This window comes from Populus trichocarpa, chromosome 8 (genome assembly GCF_000002775.5).
Source record: "Populus trichocarpa isolate Nisqually-1 chromosome 8, P.trichocarpa_v4.1, whole genome shotgun sequence".
In the NCBI taxonomy this organism is placed as follows: Eukaryota; Viridiplantae; Streptophyta; class Magnoliopsida; order Malpighiales; family Salicaceae; genus Populus; species Populus trichocarpa.
This window is the reverse complement of record NC_037292.2, coordinates 5706322-5720524: the sequence shown is the minus strand read 5'-3', so window position 1 is coordinate 5720524 and position 14203 is coordinate 5706322. Positions and strand designations below refer to the sequence as shown.

Below are 14203 nucleotides of genomic sequence, written 5' to 3'. Positions count from 1 at the left end.
ATTCATGTATTCCGGTATTAACAATGCCAAAGCTGAGAACTTGCTGCTTCCACTTGCTACTGTGTTACCTCGTCCTGCAGCTTCTTCCATGGCTTTGTTTTTGTGGTTTGGATTTATTTAATTTTTTTTGTTGAAAAATATTAATTTTTTTATGTTTTTGATATGTTGATGTTATTTTTTTTTTTGAAAAAACAACATTTAAATATATTTTTCATTGAAATGACCTTCTGGTGAACCGGCTTTGTTTACTCAACAACCACAAAAATAGCTTTCCAAGGACCGTTTTGTTTGGCTTTGAAAAATTTTGAGCACTAATTATTAATATTTTACGTTTCTAAAAACAAAAAAATGAAAAATGAAAAATGAAAAATGAAAAATGAAAATGATACTAAACAATCCCTCGGCTGTCAAAAACTCTATGAACTGCAGGTCTTATGGCTAGAATTTGCAACACCAGACTTATTCCATGCATGTCACTGCCAGACTGAATAGTAGTATTAGAGTATATGATAGCACTGACATCGTGAGTCCGATAGTACCAGGTGAAGGCATAATATTATAGCTCCATGTGTCTAAAAGAAGAAACTTCATTGCAATCTCTGCGAGCTTTAACTTTCTATGGCACAGATTTGACAAAACTATTTGAATCGGAACAGAGTTAGGGCAATTCAATTTCCAATAAAAAAATCAGGGGACTCAATGAGTTTCTAGGTTTGCACGTACCCTTTTTTTTTTCCAATTCAGATGCTTTAACGATTGGCAAATGACAGCAAGACATCTTAAGATTCAGTTTCAACATTAACTGCAGTCTGTAGTACACCAAAACTAACATACTGCACGATAGTAAATGCAATGATTTATTACGAGAACTGAAACGGCCCACCAACCTCCATGAAAAACTGTCCAAAACTGAATCAAACTGGCTATCTATGTCACTGTCAAGCCACAAGCAAAGACAAACCTAACAAACTCACCTACAATCTCTATTCCTAGCTCCTAACATAAAAAACCTTCCACGTCCAGGCACAGCAGTATTTGGGGGCATAAATCTAACAAATGCCACCACAGATGAAGCTTCAGGAATCAGAAGGTCATAGCAATCAGGAGATAAAATCTAAACTATTTCAATCACCAATCCCACCAATAACAATGCTGCCAATGGTTAACCACTTTACAATTGAAACCACTTAAAAATCCTACATATAGTGAAAAAGCTTTAAGCCACACCTTGTTCCTTAACTGCGTTTGTGATTCGACAAGGCATTGATACATCTGAGTCTCAGGGAAATGATACATACATCTTTCAAGTTTATGTAGATCCAATCTATCAATATCCCACCAGTATGGACCTGTTCATTCTCCATCATAGATTTAGCCAAACCAAATATATGTGAAAAGAAGAGCTGTACTAATATCCATTCATAAGCACCAGCAACTCAAATCTTATTTCAGATGATGGTTCACACAAGTTTCATATTCATTGCAGTATCTACATAGAAGTGAGTTCAAATACACAAGTACAGACTAGGATAAGCTAGAAAAGAACAACCAACAAAACATGTATAGCAAACAAAAGGGATTACGAGGTCGCTAACCTTAGTACTGCATGTCATATATAAGCAACAGAAACAAAATGAGGGGTCTTTCCATCATCAAAAGGCAAGCTAACATAGTCACCAGCAAACTCCTCAGCAATCTCCAAAACAAGCTCTCCGTGCACAGCCTTGCAATCCATGTAAAGAACAGCAAACGCCGCGATATTGTAAAGCTGCAACACCATTTGGAGTGCTGAAGTCACCACAATTCGAACAACAAAAGGCCAAATCTTCCATGCACTATCAATATTACCAACATGCAAACCTTCCCAAGGAAATGAACTGGCAATTACCAACAAGCCAGAGAAAAACCCAAAAAATAAAACCATAGACAAAGCCACTCCCTTCATTCGTTTCATTAAGTAGTCACTCCTTCTCAACGGCTCAAGACCCCAACTTGATTCGGCAACCACAATCACCTGAGCTAAAATCCACTTCAATTGCAAATGAAGCAATACGAAGACCAGAACAACACCAAGAATCACAAGAAAAACAATAAAATAAGGCGAAGAGACATTGATTTCAAATCCAGGAAGCTGAATTCCATTTATAACAAAAAACAACAACAACACAAAAGGGAGAAGGACCCCCAAAAAGATAATTTCAACAAAAGAGCCAGTGATCAAAAGGGGAAAGAAAGAAGTGAAAGCAGATTTGATTGAAGACCAAAGCTTTACAGGTCTACCGTAGAATCCATGAATAACACTGTAGGTGATGGAACCTAGAGCAAAAGTTGAGAAAGTGATGGTAAAGAGTGAAACGAGAAGAGAGAGGATAATGGAATTTGTAGTGAAAAGATTTGATGGGTCATCTTGATAAGATGTACGAGAGAGGAGGGTTTTGGAGCCCCGAGTGGAGAATTGAGAGATGATGTTTTGGATGGCGGGGTAGACAGAAAGAAAGAAAGAAAGAGGGAGGATAAAGAGGACAGAGAGAGCCAAGAAATGGCGGGAGTGAGCGTTTATTATACGTTGTGATTCTGATAACACAGAGCAAAGGTTTGCTGCTGATCCCATGGTGGAGATGAAGGGGGAGGGTGGTCGTGGTGGCGGTCTCGTTTTATGGGACGAAGAGATGTATTTGTTCTGTCTTTTTTTTTTTTTGTGTCTGGAGAGACCGAACAGTTAAAAGACGGGAAGTTATTTCCGGTCGTTTACTTTGTTTGTGTGCTGATTACTTGGTCGTTCAGGCTTGAGATTGGAGATTGGAGACAGCAGCACAAACCATTTGATCGCCAAGAATTTTCTTGTTCGTGATATGACGGCTAAAACCAATCAAACTAGATTGGCATCAGGGGACGGGGACGTTTAAGAGTTAATAATTACTATAGAATTTTAAGGGGTCTCCCCCGCTATATATGAAAAAAAAAAAAGAAGGCAATTACTATAGTAATTTGAAGATATTGTAAGTATAAATGGAAAATTTCAAATCTATAACTTGAAGCTGGTAATAGCGATTTTTCCTTGTTCAAGATATCTCGGATTTAAATATAAAAAATATTACTCTTTTTCATAATTTGTTTTGACGGATTCATTGTGAAATACATCCAGATTTCTTATTAAGATTTGACTGCATACAAGCACAGTCAACAAATTAATTTGAATAATGAGTTCATGATGCTATTTCATAATAAAATATTAAGTTATTGGATTGAAGGAATCCACCAATTTTGACATTGATTGTGTGATTGGATAACTCAGTAAAATTTATTTAAGATACACGTCAACTAGAAGGCTTGATTCGTTACAAGAAGTTAACCCATGAAAAGCTACCCTGGAAATAATCCAATTCCTATATCAATGAGGTTGAAGATCCTCTTATGGAGACGAGGCTTTTGCTCAAAATTGATGGGAATGAATGTTCTTGGTTCATCATGTAGCAGTGATGACTAGAAAATCTGCAAAAACAACTTCTGTTGTTATCATTAAAAAGTATAAAGACTCCCATAAATTACCAAACATGTGGAAAGAAATAAGCCTTAGAAACCGTGTTGTTTTTGTAGGGAGATCCAGAAGGTAAGAAGGTCGAAAATTAAGGTTGTCCACTTAGTCAACTTGCATGAAACCGAGAATAAACGAGTCAATTTCACCACCATCTCAGAAGGCTTGCCAGTCATAAACACAGACATAAGACTAAATCTATTTTCAGATCACTGAAGCTTAAGCTATCCGTTTAAGAACCGATGTCAAGGAGAGGGTTTATTTTAAGATGCGGAAGATAGGGAACAAACAAGTTTTCCAATTGGATCCTCGACATTAAATTAACAGGAAACGAGGATCCATGTGTCTTGTTTTGATGCCAAGTTTGTCATAAAATAATTTTACATGTTTTTTTTTAAAATTTTGTTTATTTTTATTTGTATATTTAAATTATTTTGATTTATTAATATCAAAATAAAATTTTAAAAATAAAAAAATATTATTTTTATATATTTTTAAACGAAAAACATTCTCTACCACGGTATTAAATATGATCTTAATCAAGTGATGCTTAATAAGAAGTTATTTAAATTGATTTTTTTTCTGTGGATAAACATTTTTTTTTTCTAGAAAAACAACAACAACAGTGGAAAATATTTTGTATTATATAATCGAACACAAACCTTGTTAGAATTTCCAAAAAAATTAAAAGCTCGAGACTCGAAATAACTATATCAAGGATGCGATGCTTGAAGAGTTATACCACTTGAATGAAAACTGTTCCTAGACTTGTGTTCTTGTAAACTAAAAGAGGGCGAAGAGTGAAGTCATGAATCTAGCAGTTTGGGGCTGCCTGGAATCTAACAAACAAGAATAAAGAAAAGGACTCAAACCTCCCTACACAAAAATACTCAAATTTAATGATCGAAGAGATGAAATTTGCTGAATACAAACACTTGAATGTTCATAGTTCTAAGGATAACAAAATCATGGATTGAAAAATTAAGTTATAAAGAGACTAACACAGAATTTATCGCTGTCCTTTTCTTCTTTAACTTATGTTTTTCCTTTTTGAACACCTTTGACTTGTAAATGGTAGGAGATCAATGAAGAATAAAGTTTTAAACTTTGAGGATGAAATGGATTTCTAGAGGGTAATGATTTGCCTTGCTACATAACCATTACTAATCAATGATAACATGATGGAATCAGAAGGACGTGACTGCCTTTCTCTCCTTTAGAACATCTATGTTTTTTTTTGTTGTTGTTGGAAAAACCTCAGTTTAGTTATAAATCTGTATACTCATTCTCAATTGAATCCAGATTTATAAATTTTACCAATTTGATCACAATTTTATTTTGAAAACTCTCAATTAATGTTCATCGACATTCTCATCAAATTTCCTCAAATTGATGTTGATTTAGTGCATAAATATACACATTAGACCAACATTATTAATGTTTATTAATTTTTCCTTCATTTTTTCCTGAAATTAGGTCCTTTTATTTAGTATATAAAACATGCATATGAAATTTAAACTATTATAAGAACTTGACAAAAGGATGCAATTGAGAATGTATGGGATCTAATCGATAAGATTTATAGGTTTGAAACGCAATTGGAAATGGGTATATAGTTTGGGGACTAAATTCAGATTCCCAATTTTTTTTAACCACTTTCACGTAACGCCCATCCAAGACAAGCGCAGGCTGCAGCTAAAAAAGCTCCAATGGTGGCATCTTCAACTGCACACCTTAGAAAAAATGCCAGCATCCTGCATCTTTGACACACACACGCTTTTGAATCACCATCCCATTCACGCCAAGAACCCACCGACTCTTCTCTTTCAGTATCAGAATCCCTCACTATTAATTCCCTCCAATTACAACAATCATTTTGCAAGTTCCCGGGTTTTTTTCACCATCCGATCTGTCTTTTCCATGTTTCTCTTATTGCCCTATAAATCGAAATCTAAGTTTTGTTTCTTTAAGTTACGTTGCTCGGCAATTTTTTTAATTCAAGATCCAATATAGTGGCACTGTGTATACATTGAGTCTTGTTTCTTTATATTGTTGAGTCTATAAAAATATCGATCAAATGGAGGTTTCTAGCGGAGCTTCTCCTAGAATGAGTTTGGATCAGCTGCAAAAGGAGGGATCTGAAGAAACCCATCTCCAAAATTTTGAGCTTGATTCATTTGATTATAATGATAGCCATAATCTTCAGTTCTATTCAACGAGTGCATTGGATATCTTGAGAGAAACAGCGAGGATTCTCCGATGTAATTCATGGTCGTTTATGACAATTGCTGCTTTGCTTATTTGTCCAGTATCTGCCATTCTTTTGTCGAATGTATTGGTTGATCAGTCTATTGTTAAGAGATTGAGTACTAGGCTTTTGTTAGTTGCAAATTCTAGTGGACTTCCATTGAGGCCTCTTATCAAACAGCTGTGTCATCGTTTTGCCGAGATGGCTGTTTCGTCTGCAACGTGTTTCCCGTTGTTTATTACCTTGTCTTTGTTATCAAGAGCTGCGGTGGTTTATTCTGTAGATTGCACATATTCGAGGAAAGATGTTGATGGTTCAAAGTTTTTGGCAATGATAAGTAAAATTTGGAGGAGGATTGTTTCGACGTATTTGTGGTCGTGTATGGTGATTGTCGGTTGTCTCACGTTATTCTTTGTTCTTCTTTTAGCTGTTTGTAGCACATTTTTGGTGCTTGGGTTTTGGCCGGAGTTAAATCTGTATGCTGCGATGATAGTGGGGCTAGTTTTCTCGGTTATTTTTGCCAACGCGATTATTGTTTGCAATATTGCTGTTGTGATCTCTGTGTTGGTGGATGTTTCAGGGCCGCAGGCATTGCTCCGGTCCAGTGTTTTAATTAGGGGACAGACTCAGGTGGGTCTTTTAATATTTCTTGGATCAACAATTGGGATGGCATTTATAGAAGGTTTGTTTGAGCATAGAGTTAAGACATTGAGTTATGGAGATGGGTCTTCCAGGATCTGGGAAGGTCCTCTCTTGGTTATTATGTATTCATTTGTGGTGCTTATTGATTTGATGATGAGTGCAGTTTTCTACTATAGTTGTAGATCTCATGGCATGGAAGCCTCGGATGGCGAATGCCTGGCAATTTTAGGAACAGTTACTGTTTCTGCCGAATCTGTGGGCATTCCATGACTTGATCTTGTAAATCGATTGACATTGTAGAGTTTTCTCCAGTTAGTGAAGGCAGGACTTGTATGAGAACTCTCTACTGATAAGGAAGTCGCATGGAACTTCACTTGCCATTAGCATGCAAAGATTATGGCTGTTGCTAAACTCAGATGAATCTCTAGTTTTCTATAGAAATATTGTTCCTGGAATGCGGAACATCACATTCTTGGTATTCTGCAGGAGACAAAATAAAACTCAAAACAGGTATGTGAAGTTTGATGGGTACAGTATAGTTGTAAAACAAGATAATCCTTGGAGATAAACCTTTAAAAATGATAGTAACATTTTCCTTTCATCTGGTGGAAATCCATTTCCTATTAGCTTCTTCTTTTATTTTTTCAGCTACCTTTTGTCCTTTGCATATGCTGTCCTCAATCATGGATGATCAAATTTGTCTAGACGTATTCAACTGCAACTATGAATTTGTTAATATTTGAGTTCTATAAATTAATTTGTTCATTGTATTGGATGTAGTTTGCCAGTTATATGCATTCTTTTCCGCACAAGGACATTGCGCGCATAAGTTTAAAATGTTGGAAATGCCTGATGGACCAAATGAAATTCATGATTATCTTGCTCAGGATTGATTTTGATTTCTTTTGGCCTGTTTCCCAAGTCGTTGAGAAAGTGTGTAATTTCATATACTTGTAATCATTGTAGCATTCATATGGGCAGTTAGTGATTAATAATTCCGTTTTTTTTCCCGGGTCTTTCACTTTTAAGTCATTACATATAGCTATTGTCACTCTTGTTGGTTGCTGGAAAATTTAGGGGAAAGGATTTCAAAGTATGCTTCTCAGGTTTTCTTTTTTAATAACGGATATCCCTTATCATATTGAGATGCATGCTGGAAAGCAAAACATCTCTTAAAGAGAAAATCACAGTTTTTTTTGCTTGTAAGAGACACACCTTCAATTTGAAAACCATTCTACTTACTCATGAACAACCCTATGGGATTGATTTTTTATTCATGTAGTTTCATTGCCTCAATCACCAGAATTTTGAGAATTGTCATTTATGCTGTGAAAATCACCAAAATTTCATCCAGGTGGAAGCAAGATGATTGAATTCAATAGGTCACACTACTTCTCGAATATGTTCACCACAGTACCTTTATTACAAGTATCCAAACTATTTTGTTCTTGTTGAACATAAGCTGGTGCTTGTGCTGCATGAGGCTTTTGCCGAACATTGGGTTCTCTAACACCTCGATCCTTGTTTCAACATTAAGGAAGTCTACTAGTCTCTAATTCTTATGCCCTTTAGATGATTTGTTGTTGTGCCAATTCTAAGAATCAGGTCTTTACTTCCAGGAGCTTCACTGTTATTGTTGCACAATCTCACAGGTATTTCAATGCTTGTTGACCCTTCAGGCTCAGTTCAGATGCCAATACTTCCATTACTGGATTTTCCTTCTCTGAAAACTAGCGATATAAGTGAGACAAGATGATTTCTCGCATCTAGACAGTCTATGTACAGAAAGCAAGGAAATAATACAATACAATACAATTCTGCTGGCAGCAAATTTTGATGTTTAGTGTTGCAAGTCATACCCACAAGATTGATTTGTTCTTGTTGAACAAAGGTTGATGCTTCTCGTTGCCTCATAGTTTGCCGGAGTTCTTGAGGGTTCACATTAATGCCAGAAGGTCCTGGATCAATATTGGTAGCTATTTGTTTCCTTTTATCCTCAGATAATGCCTGCTGCTAGAAGGTCCTGGAAAATGAACGTCATGTTTTCATGGTGGCAGGAGTAATGCGCAAAGCAAGGCCGAAGGAGCTTAGCATTAAAATCAGTGTGATAGAGGAGAAGAAACTATGGTGAAATTTGATTTAAAAAAAAAAATGTTAGTATTGTGAAATATTGGAATCTCTTTTCTAGGTGCCGCTTGAATTTTAAGGTTCAGTTCTAAATTCTAATCTAACAGCGTAACAAACCCAGGACGACCTGCGGAAGACATGTCGTTCATAAATAAAAGATAAAAAAAAACCCTCCATACTATATGTGTAAAATAAAAGACATGCCATTCATTTGCTCATTCATATACATGACATGTCGTTTATCTTGACTAAACTATCTACTCATCACAGACAATGGTTGCTTTACTTGTTGCCAATGTTAAAGAAGGAAATCTCAATAATGAGTCAATGACTTCATAAATCGGTGGCAAGCCAAATTGTTATAACCCTCCCACCTAGCTCATGCGAAAAATAGAACATACCTTTGAACAAATAAAAAAATAAAAATCCTTATTTTTGGTTTATAAAACAGTTTTTTTTTAATACAATCTTGTTTTTTTTAAAAATGATTTTTTTAATGTTTTTAGATATTTTAATATGTTGTTATAAAAAATAAATTTTAAAAAGTAAAATTATTTCAATATATTTTAAAATAAAAAACAAAAAAAATCCCTAAATAACAAAAACACTTTAAATTACATTATTTTAAAAAACAATCTCTGCCTAAATCACAAGCACTGTCAGAAACTAGCAGCGGGTAGTGTTATGACGTAGGTTGAGCTTTCCCTTGTAAAATAATGTAATTTAATAATGTGCAAGCGAAAAAACACGAACTATAATATTTCTTCTTTTCGGCTGTAGCTGTGGCAGTGCTTGGAAAGGACTGAATGCCTCGCGCCCATCACCGTATAAGGAGTAAGAACCCCGAACAGCTACGATTCCTCCACTTCTTGTCAGCGTTTTATATATGAACAAAAGCTAAACCTTGGAAAAGGTGAGCAATTTAGTTATTTAACACACATATAATTCGTATTTTCTCTTGGCTTGGCATCGGACTAGTTGTTTAACTCCTTTTTCTTTGCTAATTATACTTATCATTATTATTCAACTCTATTGCATAATTTGTTTTTCCTGTCTAGCAACCTGTGTGCGTAAAGTTGAGCATGCGGTTATTTGAGTTTGTGCAGTTAAACTGTTCGACAAAAAGCCTAAACGAAAAGTTTGCTTGTTTCCTATTTGATTGAAATGCTTTAGGTCAACCTTTTTTATACATATATTTTATGTGCAAGTTTGCATAAGAAGAGTGACTTCTCTAGTAGGACGTCTAATGAGCTATATTTTGTAACAGGGATAATAATGGACAGCTACATACAGGAAAAGATCCATAAATTTGAGGAATTTGTCGATGGCCATTTGAAACCACAGCTTGTTCGCGCTATTGCTGAACGGTATGGATAAATGTTTTCTTTTTTTGCTTATTTTCTTTTAATTATGGCTGCCACCTCTTTTACCATTATTCTTATTACATAAGTTCTGCTACTGCTATTGTAATCTCAAAGTTTTCTACTTTTTAAGTGAAAATGAATGGGAAAAGAAGCTTAAAAAAAATTAAGTATAGCTTACATCAAATGCTTAGCATGTTGCTTCTTTAATTTGCTGGATCGAGAGTTCACAAGTAAAAAGAGATATTTATAATTTACTCCATGTTGAATGCTGGCTTTGTTGGATGCTTATTAAATGTTTTCCATGTTCTTATTTTGCAGGGACAAGGTTTTTGAGCAACAAAAGATTTTGTATCCTTTTGTTTCTGTTCATGTTTACTTTGAAAATAAATAAATAGTGGGTAGTCAATACCCAACTGCTTATAACCAAAATATCCTTGTGCACCTTGGACATTGAACGTTTTTCAATTCAATTTTACAGCTCATTTAATGATCCTTGATAGCATCAATGTTTTCTTGACCATTTACTTATAGCTCAGATTTGCGAAGGAGTATAGAGAACTTAGAGAAGAACAGTGTAACTAATCTCAGAACAATGGTCAACCTTGGCTCTGAAGTGTACATGCAAGCTGATGTGTAAGTGCTTGTTGCATTGAAGTACTCTAGTTTCTATCAGTAGCTGCATGATTTATCTTTCTTTGATCTCCATATGTCTTGTACATATTAGGCCAGATACACAACGCATATTTGTGGATGTTGGACTTGGATTCCACGTGGAGTTTACCTGGACTGAAGCTTTGAATTTCATAGCGCTAAGGGAGGAAAAAATAGCAAGGTATGCCATTTCTCTTTGGTTAATCCAAGCTTTCTCTTAGCCTTTACTTATCAATATTTTCATTGCCACCAAAATTTTCATGCCATTACATACCAAGCATCGGAAAATATGTCAATGCACATGTTACGGTTAAATATAAAATATTTTGTGCAAAACAAATGCTCCCTGAATAACAAGACAACTTGCTGATGGCAGAGTTGAGAGAAGAAATCCTTGCTGGTTACTTTTGTCATGTGTTATCTAGAAGTAGTTCGTAATATGACAAACCTTATAGTCATTACATATTCTGTCATGGTAGTACCAAAATGCAAAGAACAAAAAAATTAAATCTTGTCATACAAGTTCCTACATCTGAACATGGTGTATCTTATTTATCTCTAGACTCCCTTACAATAAGTAAGAGAGGACACGGAACTAAATCCTGAATTGATAGCATATATTGAGATCTCAAAGCGCCTCTGAGGCAGAAGTTAGCAGTGCTTGTCAGATTATTCTTATCTTTGATCATTTTGCTTGGCCTCAGCTACGGTAGGAGGGAGGGTAGAGGATGTTTAGGAGTGTTTCCCTTTTGCTTGACACGTGGTCAGGTATAAGGACAAATTTAGGGGGTGGTCCTGGCTCTCCCAAAGTTTGAAAAATTTTCAAAAGCCCTCCTACATTTATAAAAAATTTTAAGGCACTTTTATGAAATGCCCCCTCCCCTCAAAATCAGAATTGTATGTTATGCCTCCCTACAGTTTGCCAAGTCTAGATTCGTCCCTGATCATGTGGACAACTTGTTGGCATTAATTATGATGAACCCTTGGGCGGGGATGCTGGAATAGGGCTACTTTTCATTGTGATCGAATTCTGGAAGTTCAATAATGGAATGAATGATCTTAAAGGCTTTTGCTTAATACTGTAGGGTATGCCACAGGTCCCATCAATGACATGGACTGCACTTGCATCTTCCCTTCAGTTTCTTGTCTGCACATCTAATGTCTTTGTATCCATCACTCTTGCCATTGTGTTTGGCTGTATCACCACTCTTGCCATTTTCAAGTCCCGTGAATATTTAGGGGTGTTCTGTATTCATTCTCTATAAGGAAAGGGTGTTCTATTCAAAACCTTAATGATTCACTGAATTTGATTCTGCAGACAAATAGAGGAGTACACTCGCTTAATATCATCAATTAAAGCCAGGATCAAATTGGTAAGTTTTGTTGTAATGAAGGCTCATTTTGTTCTAAGTTGCTGTTTAGGAAAAAAAAATCTCTCCTTTTTTCTCAAAGCATCTGAATGCTGCTAGGAACTACTTTTAGCAGGTCCTTAGTCCTATATGTGTTTTTCTCTTTCTTAAGTAGAAAGGGGCTTCAGGACGTAAATTCTATTCTTATTAACATACAAGGTGAGGTATGAAGAACATTGCATTAACTATATAATTGCTTTCACCGGTGAACCAAGAGCTTTTCTTGGGCGAGAGTTTTAACCAGACATATCCATGGTGAAAGCACTTGATACTATGACTTATTTCTTAGCATTTCTTGATAGTTTCTGGGATTTGAGAACTATATCATTGGTTGCGCGCAGGTCTGTGAGGGGATTCGAGAGTTGCTCCAACTGCCGGCAGAGAAATCTTTACCACAGCGTGTTTTTTAATATTTACGAGTTAAAAGTGTACTGCAACCACTTACCCTCCTTCATAATTTGCACCTGGGAAAGTGATGGCCAAGAGAGTGAAAAAAAGATTCTTGCTCTGTGATGTAGAGGATAATAGTTTGGCGTTGATGCTTTTCTGTTACTTCACTTCTGTAAGTTGTCCCTTTTGCAGTGTTGCTGAATTTACCTTAAACTGCTAAAACATAAAGTAGAAGTAGATATAGTTTGGTACTTTTATTTGCCAGCAGGGATGCTGTAACACCCATGTCGTAATTAAGGAATACAAAGAAGTCACATAATTATATAGATTTGTTTTTTGAAAATTAAAACTTAAAAAAAAAAAAAAAAGAATTGAGAAACTAGCACAAGCTAAAAAAATATTTTGAAAAATAGCATAACTGTGATACAGTTACCAAGTATAGTATTTTAAAAAAAACACTTGGGAATTGGGTATTTTAAGTTGTCAAAATGAATAGAATGAAAGTAAGGAAAGAAAGAATGAGATTTTAGATAGCTTGTTGAGAACATAAAGGAATGCTATCAGTGGCTGGAGTGATCTGTAAAGGCTCACTTAAGGATCTCAAAAAAATGTTTATTTTTTAATATATTAAAAAAATATATTTTTTATTTTTTTAAAATATGATTCAAGAACATCTAAAAAAAATTAATTTAAAGCTAAATAAATAAAAAAAAAAACTAAACAGGACTAAAGCAAACATCACCTCCCATCATGCACCAACCTAGTTACGGGCTAGCAGTGCGAGTTGGCTCATACTGAGGGCTAATTATGGTGTTCTTGTTAAGGAAGATGCCTAATTGTTCACACCTTTGAGATAGCCGGTTTATGAATTTTGGAATGTTGGACTTCTGATCAAGGGTGACTCCAAAACTTATCAGTGCCCATCTTTGGATTCTAGCTCCTTCAAAGACATAGCTATCCAGAAGGTTCCTCTGGCGATCATGGCGAGTAGGAATGGGATCTCACGGCATAGCTATCCAGAAGTTTCTTTTTTTGTTTTGTCTATAGCTATGATTCATTCACACCATGTTGATTCTTACCTTCGGCTTTCCCTTTTGCCTAAACTTTTGTTAGCATGATTAGTGGTGATGGCCAGTGGGGATGTGATTGGGGGCCATTCATGCACTTGGGAAGGCGGGCCTTTCCATTTCTTTTAAAGGATAAAACATTGTCGGAATGTGGCGATGGGACAATGTCATTAGAGTGGAGCCGAGGATAATTCAAACTTTATTTTTATTACTATTATTAATTCTGACCACATCAGGCCCCCTAGTAGTGGTGGTTTTGTCAGATAAAATCAGTAGATTGGACAAGCAATCACAATTTCCAAATTACAACGAGTCAGACATGCGGCACCATCAAAATTCCCTGTTTAATGTTGAGCCTTTACGCCACAAGACTCCCAACTGGGGCTATAGGCAAGACAGGCGACCTAGGTAGATGACAAATAAAGAGAGCAGGGCATGTAGAGCCAACAGTATAAACGAATCCATGTAACCTCGAAGAACCGATGATGTAAGCTTCGGTTGTTAACACATGGTTTGGACGATGGACCAATATCAATCTCAAAAAAGGTTTGGGGCAGAAGAGGATAGCAGGAGGAGCTTGGGATTTTGATCCGGGGGGCCAAATAGGGCACAAATGTATTGAACATATCGTATTGAACTTGAGGAGGGAGGGGGGTTTTCTTCTTTTCTTGTAAAGGGGGCTTAAAAATTAAAGTTTTCCAATCAAGTGTGCCCTGCTCAAGAAACATTTAGGCAAATGAAATGAGAGTAATGCAGAGAACAATCTCTTG

General features: G+C 35.9%; 3 protein-coding genes across 7 annotated transcripts; 2 read left to right on the top strand and 1 right to left on the bottom strand.

The window, feature by feature from the left end:
* Nucleotides 1–1418: 1418 nt before the first annotated feature.
* LOC7498193 (uncharacterized) lies at nucleotides 1419–2920 on the bottom strand. Its single transcript, XM_002311288.4, has one exon. It carries the CDS (start codon nucleotides 2609–2611, stop codon nucleotides 1610–1612), a length of 1002 nt encoding a protein of 333 aa, XP_002311324.1. The 5' UTR covers nucleotides 2612–2920; the 3' UTR covers nucleotides 1419–1609.
* Nucleotides 2921–5202: 2282 nt separating this feature from the next.
* On the top strand, nucleotides 5203–8631 carry LOC7498192 (uncharacterized). 3 transcript variants are annotated; one of them, XM_052454849.1, is made up of 2 exons: nucleotides 5203–6935; nucleotides 8105–8631. In XM_052454849.1, exon 1 carries the CDS (start codon nucleotides 5613–5615, stop codon nucleotides 6693–6695), a length of 1083 nt encoding a protein of 360 aa, XP_052310809.1. In that variant the 5' UTR covers nucleotides 5203–5612; the 3' UTR covers nucleotides 6696–6935; nucleotides 8105–8631. The 3 variants fall into 3 exon arrangements, with proteins under 3 accessions (XP_052310809.1, XP_052310808.1, XP_024463562.1); XM_052454848.1 differs by having other exon boundaries at nucleotides 8078–8631; XM_024607794.2 differs by having other exon boundaries at nucleotides 5203–8397; nucleotides 8483–8631.
* Nucleotides 8632–9104: 473 nt separating this feature from the next.
* LOC7460713 (uncharacterized) lies at nucleotides 9105–12623 on the top strand. Of its 3 annotated transcripts, none has more exons than XM_024607795.2 (7): nucleotides 9105–9241; nucleotides 9333–9465; nucleotides 9820–9919; nucleotides 10235–10264; nucleotides 10448–10549; nucleotides 10641–10748; nucleotides 12318–12623. In XM_024607795.2, exons 3-7 carry the CDS (start codon nucleotides 9828–9830, stop codon nucleotides 12487–12489), a joined length of 504 nt encoding a protein of 167 aa, XP_024463563.1. In that variant the 5' UTR covers nucleotides 9105–9241; nucleotides 9333–9465; nucleotides 9820–9827; the 3' UTR covers nucleotides 12490–12623. The 3 variants fall into 3 exon arrangements, with proteins under 3 accessions (XP_024463563.1, XP_052310863.1, XP_002312264.1); XM_002312228.4 differs by lacking the exon at nucleotides 9105–9241 and adding an exon at nucleotides 11886–11940 and having other exon boundaries at nucleotides 9268–9465; XM_052454903.1 differs by lacking the exon at nucleotides 9105–9241 and having other exon boundaries at nucleotides 9257–9465.
* Nucleotides 12624–14203: the final 1580 nt, after the last annotated feature.

Coding starts and splice junctions, on each gene's coding strand:
- LOC7498192 (XM_052454849.1), top strand. CDS start 5,613: ATGGAGGTTTCTAGCGGAGCTTCTCCTAGAATGAGTTTGGATCAGCTG.
- LOC7498193 (XM_002311288.4), bottom strand. CDS start 2,611: ATGGGATCAGCAGCAAACCTTTGCTCTGTGTTATCAGAATCACAACGT.
- LOC7460713 (XM_024607795.2), top strand. CDS start 9,828: ATGGACAGCTACATACAGGAAAAGATCCATAAATTTGAGGAATTTGTC. Junction 10,265..10,447: donor TTTGAGCAACAAAAGATTTT/GTATCCTTTTGT, acceptor ATTTACTTATAG/CTCAGATTTGCGAAGGAGTA. Junction 10,749..12,317: donor AGGGAGGAAAAAATAGCAAG/GTATGCCATTTC, acceptor GGTTGCGCGCAG/GTCTGTGAGGGGATTCGAGA.